General features: G+C 45.8%; 1 protein-coding gene across 1 annotated transcript in view; it reads right to left on the minus strand.

Moving 5' to 3' along the window:
- ankar (ankyrin and armadillo repeat containing) overlaps positions 1-26,238 on the minus strand; it is a 306,667-nt gene that overhangs the window by 51,366 nt on the left and 229,063 nt on the right. Inside the window, exon 15 of the mRNA XM_085984217.1 lies at positions 11,756-11,917. Coding sequence (XP_085840343.1) covers positions 11,756-11,917 — 162 coding nt within the window. The remainder of the gene's footprint in view (positions 1-11,755; positions 11,918-26,238) is intronic.

Here is a 26,238-nt window from a genome sequence, read left to right on the forward strand (position 1 = left end):
AATCTCTGTATTTATACAATCTAGCACTTCAGAGCTGCAGGCCTGCCTTAATAGGCGCCATTAAGGGAAAGTCGTTCTGAGGAGCACGATGAAAAGGATATGGTCCATACCCGCCATGCCGAATGCCTGCACCCGACCCACCCAGGTAAAGAAAATTCTGGTCTTTGTTTCTGATGCTTTAGGAGAGCATAATGAGGAGAAGGAGCAGATACATCTTCAAGGAAGCTCTGTGCTACACGAGGTAGAATGGCAATGGGGTTGTTTGTGTTGGATTTTAGGGAACATGGTGAGACCCTGATTTTAGAGCAGGATTATGGACGTAACAGAAGAGGTCCTTTCGAGAAATGTAAAAATTGTCTGTCTTCTATAACATCAGAAATTTCTCAGCCTTATTCTCTCAGGCACTTTGAATTGATTCACACTCTTCAGGCATTTTTCTCAGTTTTGCTACCTAATTTCAGGTGGTATCAGAGTGAGAGAAAGAGGAAATTGGACAAAGTTTTGCCCTACTAGAAATGGACCAAGTTTGCGTCGTAATGCATTTTTGGTGGGTGCTTTGTTGAATATGCATTTGGGACATGCCATACCTGCATGACAGTTTCCGCAGTTCTGGCGTGGAGGACATCTGATGTTAAGAATGCCCATTTTAAATATGCAGGGTTACTAGCCATGTTCCCTCTAAGTTGCATGGCCACGCAATGGGAAAGGTCCCACGCAGGCTGCTCACTGGCTTCTCCATTGTAAATACTGCGCATGCGCAGAAATTTAAAGGAACCGTGCATTAAAAGAATCAGGCTGCACAGAACAACGCGCAACTTACAGGGAACATTGGTTACTAGGTAGTGGTAAACATCCTGGAGGTCATTGAAGGGACACAGCAATATAAATTTAATATAAGTGTATTTTAGCCACTTTTAAACTATTTTAATTTTTTTGTCTTTTTCCACTTGGCACATAGGTTTTTATGATCTTTTGTGTCAATTGAAAATAACTTATTTTTTTCCCTCAGCACCACTACTGACAGCAATGGAAATCCACCATCTGAGATATCTGGTAGAAGTGGAAGACCCACAGAGACATGCCAAGAAGGTCAGGCTGCATGAGAGATCCTCTGTGAGCACCTGCTGATATCTGGACATTCACATCTGCAGAAGTGAACATACCTAACTTTGGCAGGTGATTAGTCTTCCCTAAAGAAGCTAGGACGACAGACCAGATGACAGCAATAATATATGTGAATGCCTGGCTAAACATAATGTTGGATCCTTTCTCACAAGCACCCCAATTACAGTATACCCTGATTTTCATTCACTACATGAAAGAAGATATTTCCAGGGTGATCAAGAGATAGTGTTGCTACCAACCATTTCTGCAGGCCTTGAGACATCTACCTAACAATGACATGGAGAACTATCTTCTCAGGGTCTAGATCAGCAGAGAGCTAGATACAAAGCTGTGCTCACTGCTGCAAATACACTTGCAGCTACCATATTGTATAATGCTGGTACATTCAGTGACAGTAATGGTCAGCTGTGGCCTGAAACTTAACTCTACCTCCTGACAGGCATACTGTAATGCTAACGTATGGGATGGTTGTTATAAATCTCATCATCATGAAGAAACGACTCATGAAATAACACTGGACGGCCAGCTGGTGGCGCCGTCCAAGGAGTATAAATACTCGGGCCTGGCCCAGCTTGCCCAGGGACATTTTGTAAGACAGGAACTAGTGAAGTACAAATAGACCTCCATGTTTTGAAACAAGTTGATTAAAGCCTTGCTTTATACTCGAACCAAGTGTGTAGTGAGTTTTATTACATCAATTTAATCAACTTGATATCGACTCCACGCTCTGAGTGATTTCGGGAACAGCCAGCTACGACTTCAACTGCAGAAGGGAACACTGGCATAGTAATCAATCCATCATGGACAAACTACTCAGACCCGCCCGTCTTGACCTGGACCCAAATTCACCTACAACTGCTAAGGTATGGAAACACTGGTATCGTACCTTCAGCAACTTCCTCAGGGTGTGTGGTGAGAATGTGCCTGATAAATTAGAGATACTTGCCAATTATGTATCTCCTCATGTGTTTGACTATATCAAAGACTGTGTAGACTATGACTCCGCTATCCTAATATTACAGCTACTATATGTTAAGGCCCCAAACGAAATTTTTGCTCGGCATCTACTGGCCACAACTCAACAACAACCCGGGGAATCACTTGATGAATTCCTTCAGAAACTTCGCAGGCTCAGCAAGGATTGTAATCTTAAAGCTGTCACAGCTGAGCAGTACCAGGTGGAGTTAATTTGTGATTCCTTTATTAATGGGATTGCATCTCCCTTCATATGCCGGTGTCTGTTGGAGAATAAAACCCTCGAGTTACAGGCTGCCTATGACCAGGCATGTTCCCTGGACTTAGCAAAGAGGAATGCAGATACCTATTTTTTTACCTCATGCACGGGCTGCTGCTATCACTTTTAATGACTCCTTCGATAGGTCTCGGGCGGAAGCCCTCACTGATGATGACTCTAACCTAGTGGATGACAACCCTACCCTAGAAGCCTTCACTGATGATGACCCCGCCCTAGCGGCATCTTGGCAATCTGGAAGGAAGTGTTTCTTCTGTGGAGGTGCGTTCCATTATAGGAAATTTTGTCCTGCTCGTAACGCAACCTGCAATCATTGCAGCAGGAAAGGTCACTTTTCTAAGGTATGCCAGTCAAGAGCCTCTGTTAGTAAGAAAGGCCACTTTCTAAGGTATACCAGTCAAGAGCTCCTGTTAGTTTTGCAGCTACTATCTATAAAACTGCTCCTCCCCCAAGAGCCACTACTAAGGTTACAGCTGCTATTTATGAAACTGCTCCTCCCCAAGAACCACTACTAAGGTTACAGCTGTCAAGGGTAAAACTGCTCCTCCTCCCATCACAGCTGTTTTTCCCCAAAGTCTGCCCCATGCAGCCATGAAGGTTTCGGTAAATGGACACATTTTGTGCGCACTAATCGACTCATGCAGCTCTGACAGCTTCATTAGTGAGCGGGCTGTCAGTAAGTTAAAACTGCGTATTTACCCCTCAGACAGGGAAATTGCAATGGCTCTGACGACACTGACCACCAACTCTTCTGGCTTTTGTCTTGTCGACCTTATTCTCAATGGCCGCATTTATTTCTCCACCTGGCTCGGGGTGCTCAAAAACCTATGCAGTGATGTGCTCCTGGGACAGGATTTCCAGAAACAACACAAAAGACTCACTTTCGAGTTTGGAGGGTCAAAGCTGGAGCTTGCTATTTCCAAAGTACCGTTTTGTGCACTTTCGGCGGCTTCGCTCGACGAGCCCTCCTTGTTTGCCAATCTTTCCCCCCGATGTAAGCCCATAGTCACTAAATCGCGATGTTTCAGCCAAGATGATCGATCCTTTATCGAGGCAGAAATCTCTCGCCTTCTAGCTGACGGTATCATTGAGCCATGTTCATCTTCCTGGCGAGCTCAAGTCGTCGTTGTTAAAAATCCTCTGAAGCAACACAAGAAACGTCTTTGCATCGATTACTCGCAAACTATTAACCAGTATACCAACCTGGATGCCTACCCACTACCACGCATCAATGATATGGTCAATAACCTTGCCAACTACAAGGTATTTTCAACTTTTGATTTAAAGAGCGCATATCATCAAGTACCATTAAAGGGCTCTGACAAAAAGTATACGGCCTTTGAGGCCAATGGTCGGCTTTATCAGTTTTGTCGCCATCCATTTGGGGTCATCAATGGGGTGGCTGTCTTTCAACGGGCAATGGATAGCCTAGTCAAACAGGAGAACTTAACGGACACTTTTCCGTATCTAGATAATATCACCATTGCTGGTCATGACCAGAAGGAGCATAATGCCAATCTCCAGAAATTTTTTGACGTTCTCCGTTGTCGCAACTTAACCTTAAATAGAGTCATAGAGTCATAGAGTCATAGAGTTTTACAGCACAGAAAGAGGCCCTTCGGCCCATCGTGTCTGCGCCGCCCATCCATCCCTGTCCAGTCTAATCCCATTTTCCAGCATTTGGTCCATAGCCTTGTATGCAATGGCATTTCAAGTGCTCATCCAAATGCTTCTTGAATGTTGTGAGGGTTCCTGCCTCCACCACCCTTTTAGGCATTGAGTTCCACATTCCAACCACCCTCTGGGTGAAAAAGTTCCTCCTCAAATCCCCTCTAAATTTCCTGCCCCTTACCCTGAATCTATGCCCCCTTGTTATTGACAAGGGGAAAAGTTCCTCTTTATCTACCCTATCTATGCCCCTCATTATTTTGTACACCTCAATCAGGTCCCCCCTCAGCCTTCTCTGCTCCAAGGAAAACAACTCCAGCCTGTCCAGCCTCTCTTCATAGCTGAGGCGCTCCATCCCAGGTAACATCCTGGTGAATCTTCTCTGCACCCTCTCCAAAGCAATCACATCCTTCCTATAGTGAGGCGACCAGAACTGCACACAGTACTCCAGCTGTGGCCTCACCAGCGTTTTGTACAGCTCCATCATAACCTCCCTGCTCTTATATTCTATGCCTCGGCTAATGAAGGCAAGTATCTCATATGCCTTTTTAACCACCTTATCTACCTGCTCCGCTGCCTTCAGGGATCTATGTACATGTACACCAAGGTCCCTCTGACCCTCTGTACTTCCTAGGGTCCTACCACTCATTGTGTATTCCCTTGCCTTATTTGTCCGTCCAAAATGCATCACCTCGCACTTTTCAGGGTTAAATTCCATTTGCCACTTTTCCGCCCATCTGACCAACCCGTTTATATCGTCCTGTAGCCGGAGGCTTTCCTCCTCGCAATTTACCACCCCACCAATTTTCGTGTCATCTGCGAACTTACTGATCATACCTTTTACATTTTCATCCAAATCATTTATGTAGATCACAAACAATAAGGGACCCAGCACCGATCCCTGAGGTACCCCACTGGACACAGGCTTCCAGTCACAAAAGCAACCTTCGACCATCACCCTCTGCCTCCTGCCACTCAGCCAGTTTAGGATCCAACGCGCCAAGGCACCCTGGATCCCATGGGCTCTTACCTTCTTGACCAGTCTCCTATGCGGGACTTTGTCAAAAGCTTTACTGAAGTCCATGTACACCACATCCACAGCATTTCCCTCATCCACCCCACTAGTCACCCCCTCGAAAAATTCGATCAGATTTGTTAGACATGATTTACCCTTAACAAAGCCATGCTGACTATCCCCGATTAATCCTTGCCTCTCCAAGTGGAGATTAATTTTGTCCCTCAGAATTTTTTCCAATAATTTCCCCACCACAGATGTTAGACTCACTGGCCTGTAATTCCCTGGTTTATCCCTGCTACCCTTCTTGAATAATGGTACTACGTTAGCTGTTCTCCAGTCCTCTGGTACATCCCCTGTGGCCAGAGAGGTTCTGAAAATTAGTGTCAGAGCCCCTGCAATCTCCTCCCTTGCCTCCCACAGCAGCCTGGGATACATCTCGTCCGGGCCTGGGGATTTATCCACTTTTTGGCCCGCTAAAACCGCTAGCACCTCCTCCCTCTCGATGCTAATATGTTCAAGTATGTCACAGTCCCCTTGCCCGATTTCTATGTCTGCATCGTCTTTCTCCATAGTGAACACAGATGCAAAAAATTCATTTAAAACCCCGCCTACATCCTCTGGCTCTACACACAGATTGCCACTTTGGTCCCTAATGGGCCCTACCCTTTCCCTGGTTATCCTCTTGCCCTTAATATACTTATAAAACATCTTAGGATTTTCCTTTATTTTGCTCGCCAGTGTTATTTCATGGCCCCTCCTCGCCCTCCTAATTTCTTTTTTAAGTATGCCCCTGCACTTTTTATACTCCTCTAGGGCTTCTTCTGTCTTTAGTCTTTTGTAACTGCCAAAAGCCCCCCTCTTATTTCTAATGCATTTTTGTATATCCCTTGTCATCCAAGGTTCCCTTTGCTTGTTGGTCCCACCCTTGACCTTTACAGGAACATGTTGGCGTTGTACTCTCTCTATTTCCCTTCTGAAAGTCTCCCACTGTTTTGATGTGGATTTTCCTATAAGCAGCTGCTCCCAGTCCACTTTGGCCAGATCCTGCCTTATCATATTAAAATCGGCCTTCCCCCAATTTAGAACCCTTATTTCCGGGCCGTCTTTGTCTTTTTCCATGACCACCTTAAATCTCACCGAATTATGGTCACTGTCGCCAAAATGCTCTCCTACTGACACTTCCACCACTTGCCATGTGTCCAAATCTGTGAAATCAGTACCATCAGTCAACATCCTTGGCTACTGGGTGGGCAATGGTATCATCAAACCGGATCCGGAGTGACTTCGTCCACTTCAGGAGCTCCCTCCCCCAACAAATTGCTTGCAGCTTGCCCAGGGACATTTTGTAAGACAGGAACTAGTGAAGTACAACTAGACCTCCATGTTTTGAAACAAGTTGATTAAAACCTTGCTTTATACTCGAACCAAGTGCATAGTGAGTTTTATTACATCAATGGTAATGTGGAGTGTCTCAGAGGACAACCTTCCTTGCAAATATCTCATGCATTATCACCGTAATTTCAGTAGTCATCAAACGGTGATTAGATACCCGCAGACTCATGCCTTCATCTTGGGTTTCCTTTCTCTCTATTTTCCCTCTATCCTCTTAGTTACCTGCTTTTTCAGCTTTGGAAAGCTTGCTAATGGGTTGAGAAGCCTTTTTTACACTCTCCAAAGGCTCTCAGAATTTTGGTCACCTTTTGTGACACTTGTGGCGTACCGATCACAGAACGGACACAATCCGCTTTCTAGTCCGTAGACTATAAATCAGGCGTCATGCCTTTAAGAAGGATCACACCTTTAAGAAACTCGATCTGCAACATAGTTAAGCCCAGAGCGGGGGAGGAGCAGTCGAAGCTGTGCACTGATGAAAGAGAGTTGTACTTTGTGTAGTCTCTGACTCCTTTTTGTGTTCAGCATGCAGCCTCAACAATTAAACCTTTTCTGTTGAACCTCTCCGAGTTCAGTATTTTTTGCTAGGAGTACGTAGACTCCTACATTGGTGACCCCGATGCTCAGGACGACTCCTAAGCGTAACCATGGCTGACACAAACGCAGTTTCTGTGAAGCTGCCGGAGTTCTGGGAGAACCTAGCCACCGCCTGGTTCCTTCAAGCCGAATCGCAATTCCGACTCTGCTGCATCACCGCCGACGCAACGATGTACGACTACCTCCTCGCCTCCCTGGGCAGCTCCACAATCATGAAAGTCTGGACAACACTACAAAACCCTCCGGAGGAAGGCAAGTACGCACATCTCAAGGCCGCGCTCATTAAAAAATTCACAGCCTCCCAATTCGTACGCAACTGCCACCTCCTCGACCTCCCGGGCCTCGGTGACTCCACGCCGTCAGACTTGCTCTCACACATGCTTGCTCTGACCGACGAGAAACCGCCCGGCTCCCTCTTCGGCACGGTCTTTATCCGCCAACTACCTCCCAGCATCTGCCCGGCGATCGTGGCGTCCAGCCTCACGGACCTCGAGGCCCTGGCCAACGAAGCCGATAAGCTCCTGTCTGCCAGCTCCCACCACAGCTGCTGCGCGTACCCGGAGAGTTCCTGCCCACCGCCACGACCCCCTGGTCGGCTGACCAGCAACGCCGCGCTTTCGCCAACCGAGCACAACAGTTCGCTCTGGTACCTACTGGCCGGCACGGCGAACCAGCAACCCGCGTACCACCTAGCCTGCACATGGCCAAATTTGTTTTCGTGCGCCATGACGCCCACCGAGGACCTCTACGGCCCCCATACGATGGACCCTACAAGGTACTCCAGACGGGGAACAAGTTCTTCCTCCTCAAAGTGGGTGGCAGAACTGACAAGGTGTCGGTCAACCGGCTCAAGCTGACGCACCTAGAGCCCGACGAACCCGTTCAAGTGGGCCAACCCCCACCGCGGGGCAGACCGCCTAAGAGCCCGACGCGTCCGACCGCCCCGCTCCCGACACAAATTGCCAAGAGCCGTTCCGGCCGTGTCATCAAGCCACCATGCTGGTTTGTACACTCCCTACTAGCGGATTCTGGGGGGAGCTGTGTGGCGTACCGATCACAGAACGGACACAATCCGCTTTCTGGTCCGTAGACTATAAATCAGGCATCATGCCTTTAAGAAGGATCACACCTTTAAGAAACTCGATCTGCAACATAGTTAAGCCCAGAGCAGGGGAGGAGCAGTCGAAGCTGTGCACTGATGAAAGAGAGTTGTACTTTGTGTAGTCTCTGACTCCTTTTTGTGTTCAGCATGCAGCCTCAACAATTAAACCTTTTCTGTTGAACCTCTCCGAGTTCAGTATTTTTTGCTAGGAGTACGTAGACTCCTACACACTCCTCTTTAATTGTCTCCATCTCCATAATTTAAATTTACACACAATTTTCTTCTCCACCAGAAAACAGGATGTAAGAAGCTCACTTTCAATTCAGTTTGTCTAACCCCTGCACTCACTGAAGCCATTCTGGCAGTCAAAAAGAAAAATCTAAGCTTTGATGTTCTGTACCCTGCATTTGCTCATTGCTTTTTTTTTCTTTCCTGCACATCCTTCTCTCTCTACCTCTAGAGCCTTGCACTCTCTTCATCCTTATGCATTCTGTCAGACTTCTTATTTACTCATAATTTTCATGCTCCTCACATTCATTTTCATACTGAATATTGCAGTCTTTCATCACTAGCAACAATCACTGTTTCCCTATTGTGAAGTTATACAAACTGTGTCACTGCCGTTATATGCTGCCATGGGGTCTAAATTCAGCATTATTGTGCCTGTTTTCCAGGCATGAATTGGGTGAAATGCTAGCTAATTTAGCAGGACACGGCCTGCACCCGATCTGCACAGACGTTCGGGCTAGTGCTAAATTGGTTGGGGCTGTTTTTGGTGGCCCTGGCGGCCTCCTGAAATTAATACAAGCCTTATTTTAATAATGAAATGAAGCTCCTGTGCCCATTTTTGACCCAGTTAGGCTCTGACAAGCGAGCTGCATCAGTGCACCTGATTGGCCTTGGCAGCTCTCTGAATTATGATGATGAGGCTTAAGGATGAATTTAGGATGGTTCTCAGGCCTCTTCATTCTGGTGTGCTGTGGCTGTGCACCACCAGAATCATGCTCAGTTTTGGGCACTGTCCAATATCTACCTGTTAAACATTTGCCTATTCAAGATAGTTGCAATTTCCTCCTTGTGATTTCTCCTTACTTATCCCTGACTCCTGCTGCCCTTCCAATCAGGTTTGACTCAGTTTGGCCTATTGGCCCCTTCTCCCTCTGGCCTCCCAACCAGATCCAACTTCTTCTGACCTCAGACCAAACTGTGATACCTAGCAATCTCCTGACTCTGCCAGGAAGAGTCAGCCAAGCCAAGAGGTCAGCAGAAGTTGGGACTGTGTTGAGAGTTCAGTGGGTCAAGAGACCAGACATGCATTGAAGCCAACTCAGGATATCAGAAAGAGTTGGGGTTGGTGCTTGGAGGCCAGTGGGAGCTGGGAGTATGCCAAGTGCCAAGGAGTGCAGCACCAGGTTCAGGGGCAAGATGGCAACCAAAAGATACTGCGTCTTGGACCAATCAGAAGAGGTGCGTATGACCATTCAGAACTCAGATTTAATGGTAAGATGTTCCTACAGACCAGACAGATTGCTAGAAGTGACAAAGCGGGATCAATGAGCTTGCTAGAAAATAATACAAACAATACTAATCAGCTGACCCAAAAGTGATCATGTGGCGGAGCCACTGAATGACTCTAGGCAACTGCATATAATTCCCTTTAACGATGTTCTAACACCAGCCTAAGCCTGTACCATTGTTTTAGACATTACTGTGTTTTGTATATAGTGTTTGTATGTACGGGGCGTGGCCCCTTTAAGAGCGCAGGAAAACGCGGGCAAACGCGATGACGTCACGTTGCAAACCACGTGACTGTCCGGGCAGTCCTCGTGGAATCTCCATCTTGTTAAGACCTGTTTTCGTGGTTCTCCTGTATCGATCTCAACAAACTGTTTGAACTCGTTTAGTCTTACATTAAAGACCTGTTTGACTGATCTCCTGAGTCGACCTCAGTTATTGGTTAGGAATTCGTCAATTCCTATAATATCACTTTTTTAAAAATATATAGATATATGTTTTACAACTACAACTTTCTCTGATGTGAACATATGTCCTGTACTACTAATTTAAAGAATTATTCATGCCTTACATCTCTACCTCTCTTTAAATTATGCATATTTTCCAAATTTCTGTTGATTCTCTAAGTGGAAGAGACAGCATTGACAGTCAGTGACATGGTGCCACCCTTCGCACCTTTTCTGCATATTTAGGGCTGCTCACTCATTGTATTTCTTGTTTTTTTTGACCATTTTCCCATGGGGAAAGGATTAAGATAGGCATTATTTTAAAATTTGCTTTTATGTTAAAGCTTACTTTAAGGGGGTTAAAGCAGGGCTGGCAAGTGTTTTACAAGGTTTCAGATGAGGTATCTGAAACCAGAATCCTGTAGGCAATGAAAGATAGTTTGATATTTCAGCAATTGTTCACACTTATTGCAGCTGTGATTTGAACTTAGCAGGGATCATTGCCAAGTTAGGCTGGTAAATTCTGCTCTGGCGGGGGGTGGGGAGATGGAATAGTCAGTCTAATTTCTAATACTGCAATGAGGCTTTTAAAAAAAGAGACACCAAGCAGTAGTCTGGCTTTTGGAAACAGGACTGTACAAATAATCAGGCAGAAAAAGCATACAAAAGACAGGAGACTGCAGGGAGAAGAGATTCTACCCCAGGTCTACAGACGGAATAAAGAGGGGTTATTCTGCTTAAGTTAAGTAAGACAACCGCAAAAGTGGGATAGCATCCCCTTTTACATTTTTATTACGCCATTACACAAAATCAAATTGTATTGAATGAACTAAATGACTCTGATCATACTTATTGATCTATGTGTTTCACCTTACTGTGTAATAAGGTGGCTTATGGTTTGAACTAAACTTCGCCTCATCTAGATTTAACTTGGTCTTAGAGAGATTGACGAAATACATGTGCAAAAGACATGGATATCTGGTCCAGTTTGTAAGGTGATGCTATTGTTGCATCCCTGGGTTATGCTACCATAGAAGTAGGTATAGGGAAGTGTGAATCAACTCTCATAAAATTAAAATGCGTAGACCATTTAAGGGAGCAACTGGGACTCCACTGAACCCGAGAAGATATCTGCTGCAGACCCAGGTTTGTAACACCCCATAAGAAAAATGTGTTCTTCCTCTCTATAACTGTGTTCATTGGCATTTACATAGCATTCCCGCTGAAACTGACTGAACTCCGCTTTTCAAAACCAATAGGAGTCAAGCAGCATCGTTCGCCGCTTCTGAAGCATGAAAAGATCCTAGTTAGCGGGTAGGAATGCCTCACACTATGATGATTTTGTTAGTGTGTCTGCTAAACTTTTGAAAAACATGCTTTACATTTTTTTTTACAAATTGAGCAATGTCAGACCCTCGCTATATAAACAATAGGCATTTGGGTGTAGTATCAGAGTGCCATGCACTCATGAAACAGAACTCCAGCATGGAACAAAACATTTCAGAAGGGGAGGTGAGAAAACTGTTAGAAAAAGGATGAGTAATGCAAGATGAATTCTTAAATATAATATCAGCAGACATTCTAAATGTACATCTCTTCAGATGTCTTGAAGTATCATCAAATACTATGAATATACTAACCAACACACATAGTACCCAGTGCAGTGATGGCACTCAGCAATGTACGCAAAGATATTTTAGCGCTTCGTAAAAGTCGAACCAAAGGGGGGATTCCATTTTCTGCACAAATTTTGTCTTGTTGTTCCTTGTTGCTCTCACTCAGGGCAATCATTGCCTGGCAAGCTAAATAAATGAACAATCGGTACGGTTTCAAATATTTGGTATTAGAACAGTGAAAATTCTAACTTTACACAAAAATTCTCACATTCACTTTAACATGCCTCTAAAAAAAATATCAAATTGATATATAAACTTTTGCAATTGGCAAGGTTAAATTAAAAGGAAGCGCCATTTGATTTTTTTTCTAGTTGGAATTCAAAGTTAAATCATTTTTAAAAATTACATTTGTAAACATCGGTTTATGGACATGCGTAAGCCCAGTTTTTTAAATTTGTACTAGTTGATCTCTGGTTGCATTGCATATAGGGAATAAAGGCCAAGTGTTGCCTTCAGGTGAAGCAGGATTAGAGGACAGGGGATAATTGGACCAGGGCACACAGACATTATTTAGTCCCGATTTTAAAGCCATATGTTCTGCCCCAATAGAAAGAAAGACTTGCATTTATATAGCGCCTTTCACGACCACTGGACATCCCAAAGCACTTTACAGCCAATGAAGCACTTTTGAAGTGTAGTCAATGTTGTAATGTAGGAAACGCGGCAGTCAATTTGCACGCAGCAAGCTCCCACAAACAGCAATGTGGTAATAACCAGACAATCTGTTTTTGTGATGTTGATTGAGGCATAAATATTGGCCAGGACACCACGGATATCTCCTCTGCTCTTCTTTGAAATACTGCCATGGGATCTTTTATGTCCACCTGAGACAGCAGACAGGGCCTCGGTTTAATGTTTCATCCAAAAGCCACACCTCCAACAGTGCAGCACTCCCTCAGCACTGCACTGGAGCGTCAGCCTGTGTTTTGTGCTCAAGTCTCTGGGTGGAACTTGAACCCACAACCGTCTGACTCAGAGGCGAGAGTGCTACCCACTGAGCCACAGCTGATACTTTTATATAGCACTTTGATTTGATGTTATTTATAGTTAAATAGAAAAGCATAGTATAATTTAGGAAGCAGAGAAGATGTGTTGGTTAGAGTATTGGAATGTCTCTACATACAACAATGACTACACTTCTAAAGTACTTCATTGACTGTAAAGCACTTTAGAATGTCCTGAGCTCATGAAAGGCACTATATAAATACAAGTCTTTCTTTCTTTTTACAGGCTGAGGAGCTGGGCGATGCAAAATTGAGGAGCTACAGCAGCAGTACTGGCAGGAGAATGTAATTACAACATGACAAGTTTACATAGTAGTTTTCATTATAAATGTAGATATAGGAATTTATAATGGAAATGTTGACAGGAAATCCAGGCAGATATAGGATTTTATATATATATTTATAATAGCTCTTTTTAAATATTTATTCTTGGGATATAAGCGTTGCTGCCAAGGCTGGCACTTATTGCCCATCCCTCATTGCCCATGTGGTTTGATACAACTGAGTGGCTTACTAGGCCACTTCAGAAGGCAGTTAAGAGTCAACCATGTTGGCATGAGACTGGAGTCACATATAGGCCAGACTAAGTAAAGAAACTATTAAGGCAAATTTTCCAGTACTGACGCTAAAGTGCTGGGAGAGCAATACTTGTCATTATAGATCTCATGCCAGGAGCTCATTGACAGTGAAAGAAGATGAAATATTGCACTACAGTTCTCAAGGGTTGCAATTGCTATTTAAAGGGTTCCATATGAATTATTGCTGTGAAGAACAGAAGACATGGCTAGAGAAAGGAGCAGGTCTGCTCCACTTTCTGATGCTTCTTTGAAGATCTTCTTAAAGGAAAAGCAGCAAAACAGGGTTGTCCTGTATGCATGTCAGGACACCCTCCTGTGTCAGAAAAAATGTCCAAACTGTTTAGCAAAAGGTGGCTGACAGAGTTGCTGCAGTGTCTTGGGAGCACATGGGTAACACAAAATAGCCCCAGGAAGTCCCTCAAGGCAAGGATATGTAGCATTGCACTAGGATGCTTTAACAGGTGGACCAGCAAAGTATCTAGCCTACTAAATGATACCTCTCACTCTGTTATACCCTGATTAAGGTTGTATGTCAGGTCCTCAGAAAGCAACTCTTCTTAGGTTTCACATGCACATCTATACTGTAGCAGGGCACACTTTACTACGGTCAATTAAAACTGCAACTGTTATATTTGGAAAGATGGATTCACTAGGTGAAGCACAGAGCACGAGGGAGCATAGAATCATAGAATCATAGAATGGTTACAACATGGAAGAAGGCCATTTGGCCCGTCGAGCCCGTGCCAGTTCTCTGCAAGAGCACCTCAGCTGGTCCCACTCCCCTGCCCTTTCCCCGTAGCCCTGCAAATTTTTTTCTTTCAGGTACTTATCCTTTTGAAAGCTGTGATTGAGTCTGCCTCCACCATCCTTTCAGGCAGTGCATTCCAGAGCCTAACCACTCGCTGCATAAAAAAGTTTTTTCTTATGTTGCCTTTGGTTCTTTTGCCAATCACCTTGAATCTGTGTCCTCTGGTTCTCGATCCTTCTGCCAATGGGAACAGTTTCTCTCTATCTACTCTGTCCAGACCCCTCATGATTTTGAACACCTCTATTAAATCTACTCTCAATTTTCTCTGCTCTAAGGAGAACAACCCCAACTTCTCCAGTCTATCCATGTAACTGAAGTCCCTCATTGTTGTGTATGTACCTTTAAGAGAATAACTGGTCTCAGACTGCAGTACCGGCAGTGACCACCCCTGTATAAAAGGCGCTAGTGAGCCTCTGTTGTTTCAGTTTCACTATTGACTTCCATCAGTAAAGACTTATTTTGTTCCACTCCTGCTGTCCGTGTTTCAATCATTCACGGACGTAATACTGGCGACGAGCAGATATGAACCTACCTACAGTCTGCACTACCTCCTGGGATCCATTCCTACAGCGAAGTGAGCAGAGGTCGAGGCTGTAGTGTCCATGTGTTGATAAAGACACTGAAGACAGGAGTTGGTTCATAGGTATTTACTAAGCAAAGTCTGGGGGGGGGGTTCTAACGGATATACACAATACACAGGCTTATATAGCCCGAGTGGCAATCACCGGCACCACAGCACACCTGGGGCTCTTAAAGGCACATACACTACAATTCCTCCCCTTTTAGCTAACCAGTACATCATATTTTAAGTAATTATTAATTACATGTTATAAACAAAATAATATACATTGCTGTAGTTAATTAATTATAAGTCAGTCTCTCAGGAGGCTTCCTGACTCGGTCCGGATAACGCCTCGGGGGTGTAATAGTTTCTGGTGGTGTAGTAGGTTCTTCTGGCAAGGCTGATTCGGCTTGAATGCCAGTGTCGGGTTCATCGGGTTCCAGTATCACTGGATCGGAGGTAGATATGGGTATCTCTACTTCATCGTTAGATGTATAGCGTGGTGGTGTAGGTTGTCCCTTTTCGGATGACTTTATGATTTGGTCAGCATGGCACCTTATTATGCTTTCTCCGATGTCCACGGTATACATCAGTGGTCCTAGTCGTGTGCAGATAGTTCCAGGCTGCCATTTCTCGGTACGGTAGTCCCGGGCCAAAACTTGTTGACCTATCTGGAAGGTTCTAGTTGGCCTTTCATTCATGCCTTGAAACTGCCAGTTCTCCACGTCCCTTCTGATGTTGGGCTTGACCAAATCCAGCCGGCATCTTAGGTTTCTATTGAAGAACATCATGGCGGGAGTTTGGTTGGTAACCATATGTGTTGCATTCCTGTATGCGAATAAGAAGTTATCCACCTTGTGCTGAAGTTTTATGTCTTCATTACCCATGGCCTTTATGGCCTTCTTGAAGGTCTGGACAAACCTTTCAGCCAATCCATTGGTGGCGGGATGGTATGGGGCGGATGTGTAGTGCTTAACCCCATTGTTTTTTAAGAACTTTCTGAATTCTTCGGACACAAATTGCGGTCCATTATCAGAACAGATCTGTTCAGGCAGCCCATTCCTGGCAAATATGGTCCTTAATACTGTGATGGTTTTTTCCGTGGTGGTGGAGGACATCTTTATTACCTCCGGCCACTTGGAGTGTGCATCAACCGCGATTAAGAACATTGAGTCCATAAATGGACCAGCAAAGTCGATGTGTACCCTTTGCCAGGGAGATGAGGGCCACTCCCATGGATGTAGAGGGGCTTGTGGTGGAGCGTTTTGGACCTTCTGGCATCCTAGGCAGCTCTTGGTCATTTCTTCGATGTCTCCATCGATACCTGGCCACCATACAAACGCCCTGGCTAGGTTCTTCATTTTCACTCCACCCAGATGCCCCTCGTGAAGCTCCTTTAGCACTTTATCCTGGAGTTTGGGTGGAATCACCACTCTGGATCCACACATCAAGGTTCCTCGGCACACTGACAGCTGTTCTCTTCTTTGCGAGAATGCTGGCAACAGTGGTTCGCCATGTGCTGGCCATCACTTCACTGCTAAATCGTAGACCCGTGAAAGAGTCGGGTCATTTCTCGTTTCCCTTTCAATGGCAGAATTTGTTACTGGTAGACATTCCACTATGGTAGAGTGGAACATCTCCATTGGGTCTACTGTAGGTGCCTCTTCTACCGTTGGCAACGGTAGGCGCGATAAACCGTCAGCATTCCCATGCTGTTTTGACCCTTTGTATTCTATGTTGTATTGGTGTGCCCTAGAAAAAGGGACCACCTCTGTAGCCTTTGCGCTGTCATAATGGGAACACCCTTTTTAGGGTTGAATATGGAGATGAGGGGTTGATGGTCAGTCAACAAGGTAAATTTTTGTCCGTGTAGGTAATGGTTGAATTTCTTTACTCCCCATACCAGGCTGAGTGCTTCCCTGTCGATTTGGGCATAGTTACGCTCAGCTGAGTTCAATGAGCGTGACGCAAAAGCTATCGGCCGTTCCGAGCCATCAGGGAATTTATGCGATAATACTGCTCCTATGCCGTAAGGGGATGCATCGCACGCCAGTCTGATTGGCAGTGATGGGTTGTAATGAGCCAAAACTTCTTTGGATGTGATTAAGTCTTTGCATTTATGGAAGGCACTTTTGCAGTCTTCGTTCCATTTCCAAATTACTCCTGTTTCTAGCAGTTCATTAAGAGGGTGTAGAAGAGTTGATAAGTTCGGTAAAAATTTATGATAGTAATTTATTAATCCCAGGAACGACCTTAATTGTGAAACATTTTCAGGTGCTGGGGCTTTTATGACCACCTCAATTTTTTCAGGTAACTTATGCAACCCTTCCTTATTTATTATGTGGCCACAATATGATATTTGATTTCGGAAAAATTCGCACTTGGGGCGATTTGCTCGTAGGCCCCGTTCTCTCAGCCTAGTGAGCACCTGCTCTAAATTGGCAAGGTGCTCGTTGTCGTTTTCTCCTGTTACAAGGATGTCATCTAGGTAGCATTGAGTCCCCGGAATCCCTTGGAGGACTTGCTCCATAGCTCTTTGCCAGATAGCTGGAGCGGATGCTACTCCGAAAACCAGTCGATTGTACTGGTACAGACCTTTGTGTGTATTTATCGTGAGATATTTTTTAGAGGCCTCTTCAACCTCCATCTGTAGATATGCCTGTGCCAAGTCAATTTTGGTGAAACGTTTCCCTCCGGATAGTGAGGCGAAAATATCTTCTATCCTCGGAAGAGGATACTGTACCGTGTGAAGTACCGGGTTTACAGTCACCTTGAAGTCTCCACAGATGCGAATTTTTCTCTGTTCTTCAGATTTATCATTCTTCAATGCTTTCTTCATGACTGGGACGATGGGTGTTGCCCACTCGCTCCAATCTATTTTAGATAATACGCCTGCCTTTTCCAAATTCTCCAGCTCTGCCTCGACTGCTGGACGAATTGCGTATGGCACCGGTCTTGCCTTAAAAAACTTGGGAATTGCTGCATCTTCCACTTTTATTGAGGCGGTGATGCCTTTCAAGGTTCCTAGTTTCTCTTGAAACACTTCCTTGGCGTTGGCCAAGATGTCTTTTAATCGTTCAGGTATGACGTCATCATCAGTTTTTTCCCTTACTGGTCACCGTCAGTGCCTGAATGGAGTGCCAGTCTAAACGTATTTTTCTGATCCATTCACGTCCCAACAGCGGTGGACCACCATCTTGTAGAACGTATAAATACAACTTCTGTATTTCTTTGCCGTTGTATACAACAGGCACCCTTATTTTTCCTTTGGGGTATAATTTCTGCCCCGTATATGTTTTCAAGATAATGGATGTGTCTTTTAAAGGTATATGCGGAAATAGCCGCTCGTAATCCCATCGATTTATGACGGTCAGAGCTGATCCTGTATCTAGCTCCATTTTAACTGGGGACCCTGCTATTGTGAGGGTAACCCAAATGGTCTGGTAATCTTCTTTGGCAATTACATTACGTAATTTGAGAGAGCTTAGTCTCTTGTTCCCGGAGTCGCTATCGCTCTTCTGGTCTTCGGAGCTACTGTCCGTCATCATTTGTACCTTTCTGTGCTTTTCCTTATTGATTCTTTTCCTGTTAGTGGATTTTTTGTTTCCAGATCGGCACACACATGGAATGTGTCCCATCTTTCCGCATCGCCTGCATGCTTTTTCCTTGAACCAGCAGTCCCTCTGGTCATGGGTGGATCTGCCGCAGCGATAACATCTCTCGAAACCCCGTGTCGTTTCATGCGTGCCGAAGTCTTGTGGCCTTTGCTGTATCTCTGCAGCTCTTATTGCACTGAAAGCCTTGTCCAGTGTTAAATTTTTCTCAGAAGATAGCTTTTTTTGTGTTTCTACACTTAGGGAATCGCAGATGAATTTGTCTCGCAGAGAATCTGCCAGTCCTGCCTCGAATTGGCAGTGTAGGGTATCAACAATCTCCTCAAAATTCTTGTCCATCGGTTCGGCTGGAGTGATTAAGTTTCGTAACAGATTGTGGCCTAGAAATTCGGTATGGCCCCGCCAGGTCTTTTGCGCCCGAAATTTTGCGCTCGCCAGGATTTCCGTAGCGCCCGCCTAAAATTCAGTTGCGACGGGCCAAGACGGCGGCGGGCGCTATTGCAGGGTTTGGCCGCCTCGCTAGGGGCGATGAATGTCACTTTCAGGCGTCCAGCTGCCGCTGCGGCACCCGATGCGGTGCGGCAGGCTGGGGTACTGCAGGCCTCCTCCTTCTCTTAAGGAGGAGCTGCCTGCAGCCGTCAGATCGCCGGTGGATTCCCCCGGCAAATGAGCCCGACACCACGGAGAAGTGCCGGGCTCGCGGGACTCAGACATCAATGCCGCGGGGGGGTGGTGCAGGAGTCCGGGGAGGGAAGTGCGGGCAGGCGGCCGCCGGGAAAGCGGCCGGCCGCCGCTCCACCTTTATGCGCCGGCCTTTCGGAGCTGCAAGACCCCGTTTCACAAACGCTGTTTGCGGCTGCCACGGGCGAGGCGGCCGCAACTGAATTTGGCCATCGGGCCGGAATAGCACAACGCCGATGTTAGGGTCCATCTGAATTTCGGGCGATAAAAAACTTCAGGCGCAAACCACTTTATAGCCAATAAGTGGGCGCAAACGCAACTGAATTTCTAGGCCTGTATGTCTTTGCGCCCATTAGATCCAGAAGCACTGAAGCTTTTTTTTCATCTTCTATTCCATTTGCGGTGCAATATACCTCCACTCTTTCCACATATGTGGTCCAATCCTCTATCTCGTTATCAAAAACATCAATATTGCCAAAATTAGGCATCTTAGAAAAGATATGGTGCTTCCCGCGCTTTTCTTTCTTTTCTGTAGAAAAGATATGGCGCTTCCCGCGCTTTCCCGCCGCTGCTGCCGATGACAACGCTGTTTACTGCAGTTTCCATTTGTTTTATTTTTTTATTTACTGTTGGAGACTCGTTCCCGCCGGAGTTTTTGTCCAGGTCTGAACGCTGACCTGCTTGCCGCGCCGGCCGTCTCCCGAGTGCTCCCTCCCAGTCCGTTATTGCTTGCCTCCGATTTCGCTGCCTGTCTCAGCTGTAGAGCCAGCCGCTGGAGCCCCAGCCTGACGCCCAGGAAGGATTTAGTGCAGTACCTGCCACCAGCTTGGCCAGCTGGTGAAACCACAGCTTCTCTCACTTCCTTGAGTCTTCAGGACGCCCGAGGAATCGATGTCCTTGAGGTGCTGCCGAATTGCAGGTAAGTCCGTTTCCACTTCATCGCCACTGTAGTGTCCGTGTGTTGATAAAGACACTGAAGACAGGAGTTGGTTCATAGGTATTTACTAAGCAAAGTCTGGGGGGGGGGTTCTAACGGATATACACAATACACAGGCTTATATAGCCCGAGTGGCAATCACCGGCACCACAGCACACCTGGGGCTCTTAAAGGCACATACACTACAGAGGCTAGAAAGAAAAGAAAGTAAGAGGCAGTAGAAACGGGCGTCGACCGTGGGCATCCGCCCTGTGTTGCAGAGTTGAAGATTGCTGGAGAAACTGTCGGATGCGGGGCCTGGTTCCTGTCGACGGTGCTTCAGCTAACCGGGCTGGTGGCAGGTAGTGCACTGATCCTTCCTGGGCTGCGGCGGTCGCGAACTCGAGCGGGTGGTTTGCAACGGGGCCGAGCAGCGTTGTCGGGAAGAAGAGAGAGAGAGGGTGGAGCACACAGGGCACGGCCGGTGCTACGAAGCCGGGCTGCGTATAGACCCGCGAAGAGGGAGGCAAGAGTCCCACAGGGTTGTTCCACGACGGGAAAATAATTTAAAAAAAATATATATATTAAACGCGCAAGAAACCGTGGAAAGCAGCGCTAACAACAGCGGGGAAGAAGGCAAAGCGCGGGAGGCGCCATCTTAATCAGCAGGGAAGAAGGCAAAGCGCGGGAGGCGCCATTTTGTTAAATCGGGGAAGAAGGCAAAGCGCGGGAGGTGCCATTTTAGATTTGCAAGATGCCGAAGACTGGCTGTATCACTGCTTTTGATAATACAATAGAGGACTGGACCACGTATGTGGAAAGAGTCGAGGTATATTTCGAGGCAAACAAAATAGCTGATGAGAAAAAGGCATCGGTATTGCTAAACTTAATGGGCGCTAGAACGTACGGCCTATTGCGGGACCTGATTACTCCAGCCAAACCGAAGGCGAAGAGTTTTAACGAAATTGTTGCTGTCCTACAGGAACACCTAAACCCTGCACCACTGTTGATAGCAGAAAGATTTAAATTCCACAGGAGAACTCAGCACAAAGATGAGAGCAATGCTGAGTATCTTACGAAACTACGCAAGCTATCAAAGCACTGCCAGTTCGGAGCAGGACTGGCAGATACTCTACGGGACAAATTTGTCTGTGGACTGCTGAGTGAAGGAACACAGAAGAAGTTACTCTCAGAGAAAGAGCTGACGCTAGATAAGGCTTTCAGCGTGGCAGTATCGTATGAAGCAGCAGCCAGGGGAGCTGCAGAAATTCAACAAAAACCACAGGAATACGGCACCCACGAAGTGACACGGGGATTTGCAAAATGTTATCGCTGCGGCAGAACAACCCATGACCAGAAGGACTGCTGGTCCAAAGACAAAATATGCAGGCAATGCGGGAAGATGGGACACATTGCACGAGTTTGCAGGTCTGGGAAGAAGACCAGCGACAACAAAAAGGCTACTAAGGAACCGTACAAGAAAGTACAAAAGATGACGGACAGTAGTTCCGAAGACCAGATGAGCGATAGTGAATCCGGGAACAGGAGACTAAGCTGTCTCAAACTTCACAATGTAATCGCAAAAGAGGATCACCGAACCATTTGGGTCACCCTCATGATAGCAGGGTCCCAAGTTAAAATGGAATTGGATACAGGATCAGCGCTAACCGTCATGAATCGACGAGACTACGAGCGGCTATTTTCACACATACCCTTGAGAGAGACATCCATTGTCTTGACGACGTATACAGGGCAAAAAGTATACCCCAGAGGAAAAATAAGGGTGCCTGTCGAATACAACGGCAAGAAAATATGGAAATTGTATCTCTAAATACTGCCAAATGGTGGACCACCGTTATTGGGACGGGAATGGATCAGGAAGATAAACTTAGATTGGCACTCCATTCATGCAATGACGGTGGACGGTAGAAAAGATGAAGACGTCACTCCTGGACGATTGTCAACAATCTTAGCTAACGCCAAAGAGGTATTTCAACAAGAACTGGGCACGCTTAAAGGCGTAACCGCCTCGATAAAAATAGAAGAGAATGCAGTTCCCAAGTTTTTCAAAGCAAGACTGGTACCATATGCAATTCGCCCAGCCGTCGAGGCAGAGCTGGAGAATCTGGAGAAGGTGGGCGTGTTGTCTAAGGTCGACTGGAGCGAGTGGGCGACACCCATCGTTCCTGTCATGAAGAAAACGTTAAGCAATAAGTCCGGGGAGCCAAGGAAGATTCGCATCTGTGGGGATTTCAAGGTGACGGTGAACCCAGTCCTTCACACAGTACAATATCCTCTTCCAAGGATAGAAGACATCTTCGCCTCACTGTCTGGAGGGAAGCGTTTTACAAAAATTGACCTAGCACAAGCATATTTGCAGATGGAGGTTGAAGAGTCCTCTAGGAAGTATCTCACGATAAACACTCACAAAGGTCTTTACCAGTATCATCGATTGGTATTCGGGGTAGCATCGGCTCCGGTGATATGGCAAAGAGCGATGGAACAAGTCCTGCAAGGGATTCCGGGGACTCAGTGTTACTTGGACGACATCCTTGTGACAGGTGAAGATGACAGTGAACACCTTAACAACCTAGAACAGGTGCTCACTAGACTACGGGAACATGGGCTGCGAGCCAACCGCCCCAAGTGCGAATTTTTTAAGAAACAGATATCGTATTGTGGCCACGTGATTGATGAAGAGGGGTTACATAAGTCCCCTGACAAAATTGAAGCGGTTGTTAAGGCCCCAGCGCCTGAAAATTTGTCACAACTGAGGTCGTTCCTCGGATTGGTGAATTACTATCATAAGTTTTTGCCGAATTTGTCGACAATTCTGCACCCACTGAACGCCCTGCTACGAACGGGGGTAGCATGGAAATGGAGCGATGATTGTAAGCGTGCTTTTCAGAAGAGTAAGGACTTAATCACTTCAAGGGAAGTATTGGCTCACTACAACCCAGCACTGCCGATCAGACTGGCATGTGATGTGTCTCCCTACGGCATTGGGGCGGTACTGTCACATAAATTCCTTGATGGTTTAGAGAGGCCGATAGCTTTTGTGTCACGCTCGTTAACTTCTGCCGAGCGTAACTACGCCCAGATTGACAGAGAGGCCCTCAGCCTAGTGTGGGGGGTGAAGAAGTTCAATCACTACCTGCACGGTCAAAAATTTACTCTACTAACCGATCATCAACCTCTTGTCTCCATTTTCAACCCTCAGAAGGGCGTACCGATAATGACAGCACAACGGCTGCAGAGATGGCCCCTTTTCCTAGGGGCACACCAATATGACATCGAGTACAAAGGAACTAAACAGCATGGAAATGCTGATGGATTGTCACGCCTACCGTTGCCGACGGTGGAAGAAGAAGACCTTGCAGTGGATCCAATGGAGTTATTCCACTCGACCATAGTCGAATGTCTCCCTGTGACGAATGCAAACATAGAAAAGGAAACACGGAATGACCCGACACTATCACGGGTCTATGATTTAACGGTGAAGGGATGGCCAGCACATGGCGAACCACTGCTGCCAGCATTCTCGCCGAGAAGAGAACAGCTGTCAGTGTGCAGAGGAACCTTGATGTGTGGATCCAGAGTAGTAATCCCACCTAAGTTGACGGATAGAGTGCTCAATGAGCTTCATGAGGGTCATCTGGGTGGGGTAAAAATGAAGAGCTTAGCCAGAGCGTTTGTGTGGTGGCCGGGAATCGATAGAGAAATCGAAGAGATGACCAAGAGCTGTGCAGGATGCCAGAAGGTCCAAAACGCCCCACCACAAGCTCCTCTGCATCCATGGGAGTGGCCCTCATCTCCATGGCAAAGGGTGCACATTGATTTTGCTGGTCCCTTCATGGACTCGATGTTTTTAATTGCGGTGGATGCACATTCAAAGTGGCCAGAGGTAATAAAAATGTCCTCAACCATCACGGAAAAAACGATCACAGTTTTACGAACATATTCGCCAGGAATGGGCTGCCTGAACAGATTTGCTCTGACAATGGACCACAGTTTGTGTCTGAAGAGTTCTGGAGGTTCTTAAAGAACAATGGTGTTAAGCATTACACATCTGCCCCATATCACCCAGCCACTAATGGATTGGCCGAGAGGTTTGTCCAAACATTCAAGAAGGCTATCAAGGCAATGTGTAATGAAGATATACCCCTACAACACAAGGTGGACAACTTCTTGTTTGCCTACCGGAATGCGACACATGCGGTTACCAACCAAACTCCAGCCATGATGTTCTTCAATCGAAGACTATGGTGCCGCTTGGATTTGGTTAAGCCAAACGTCCGAAGAGATGTGGAGAACAGGCAGTTTCAGAATATGAATGAAAGGCCGACCAGGAGTTTTAAGATAGGTCAACCAGTTTTGGCCCGGGACTACCGCACTGAGAAATGGCAGCCAGGAACGATTTGTACACGACAAGGACCTCTCATGTATACCGTGGACGTTGGGGAGAGCATTGTATGACGCCATGCTGACCAGATTCTAGAGTCACTGGAAAACGTCAACTCCACACCACAATCTGATACACCTGGTAATGAAATCGACGTTCCAATTGCAGCTACCGCAGAACCGGTAATATTGGAAGCAGATGAACCAAACAACGACATTGATCCAGACTCAATGTCGCCTCGGGCGACTGTCTGTGTGGAGTTTGCACATTCTCCCTGTGTCTGCGTGGGTTTCCTCCGGGTGCTCCGGTTTCCTCCCACCGTCCAAAGATGTGCAGGTTAGGTTGATTTGGCTATGATAAATTGACCCTTAGTGTTAGGGGATTAAATACGTGGGGGTACAGGGATAGGGTGGGATATGTGTCGGTGCAGGCTCGATGGGCCGAAATGGCCTCTATCTGCACTGTAGATTCTGTGATTCTGTGATTGTGATTCAACATTGCCAGAAGAACCTGATACCCCAAAGAGGCGTTATCCAGACAGAATCAGGAAGCCTCCTCAAAGACTGAACTTATAATTGCTTGAACTTAACCAATGTATCTAGCAACAGTAATTGTGATTGTAATTAGTTATCATTTAGTTGTTAAATGAATGTTATGTACTGTTTATCTAAAAGGGGAGGAATTGTTGTGTATGTACCTTTAAGACAATAACTGGTCTCAGACTGCAGTACCGGCAGTGACCACCCCTGTATAAAAGGCGCTAGTGAGCCTCTGTTGTTTCAGTTTCACTATTGACTTCCATCAGTAAAGACTTATTTTGTTGCACTCCTGCTGTCCGTGTCTCAATCATTCATGGACGTAATACTCATCCCTGGACTCATTCTCATAAAATCTTTTTTGCACCCTCTCTAAAGCCTTCACACCCTTCCTAAAGTACAGTGCCCAGAATTGGACACAATATTTCTGTTGAGGCCGAACTAATGTTTTATACAGGTTTATCATAATTTCCATGCTTTTGCACTCTATGCCTCTAATTATAAAGCCCAGTATCCCGTAAGCTTTTTTAACTGCTTTCTCAACCTGCCCTGCTACCGTCAATGATTTGTGCACATATACCCCGAGGGTCTCTCTGTTCATGCACCCACTTTAGGTTTGTACCCTTTAGTTTATATTTCCTCTCCTCATTCTTTCTGCCAAAATGTATCACTTCTCATTTTTCTGCGTTAAATTTCATCTGCTACGTGTCCGCCCATTCCACCAGCCTGTCTATGTCCTCTTGAAGTCTATCACTATCCTCCTCACTGTTCACTATACATTACTTCCAAGTTTTGTGTCATCTGCAAATTTTGAAACTGTGCCCTGTACACCTACATCCAAGTCATTAATATCTATCAAGAAAAGCAGTGGTTCTAGAACCGACCCTTGGGGAACACCACTGTATATCTTCCTCCAGTCCGAAAAACAACCGCTCACCACAGGAGCAGTTCATGGTGGCAGAGGCTATAGGTTATAATTATACTTCATAATGTCTCCCCTTATATACATTGTATTAAAATAATAAAATTTGCAATAGCATGAGACAGTCATCTAAACTATACTGAATAGACTGACAGTAGAGATACAAGAAAAAGAGAGCTGAGATTCACAACTACACAGAGATCCCATGGGTAGTTTGAGGAACTCAAATAGTAACCCAAACATTTACAAAACTGGTTAATTTCAGAAATGTTCACATTTTACCCATTATACTTACTGAACCAGTACCTTTTAAAAAATTATTTACATTGTGCAGAACCACTAAAAGTACAAAATCAAAGAATACAGTTATTTGCAACGTGAGTCAGCATAAACAGCAACTCCATATAGTTTCTTTTAATTCGTC

The sequence above is a fragment of the Somniosus microcephalus genome, chromosome 4 (assembly GCF_052327205.1).
Source record: "Somniosus microcephalus isolate GS21.2 chromosome 4, FLI_Smic_1.0, whole genome shotgun sequence".
Classification (NCBI taxonomy): Eukaryota; Metazoa; Chordata; class Chondrichthyes; order Squaliformes; family Somniosidae; genus Somniosus; species Somniosus microcephalus.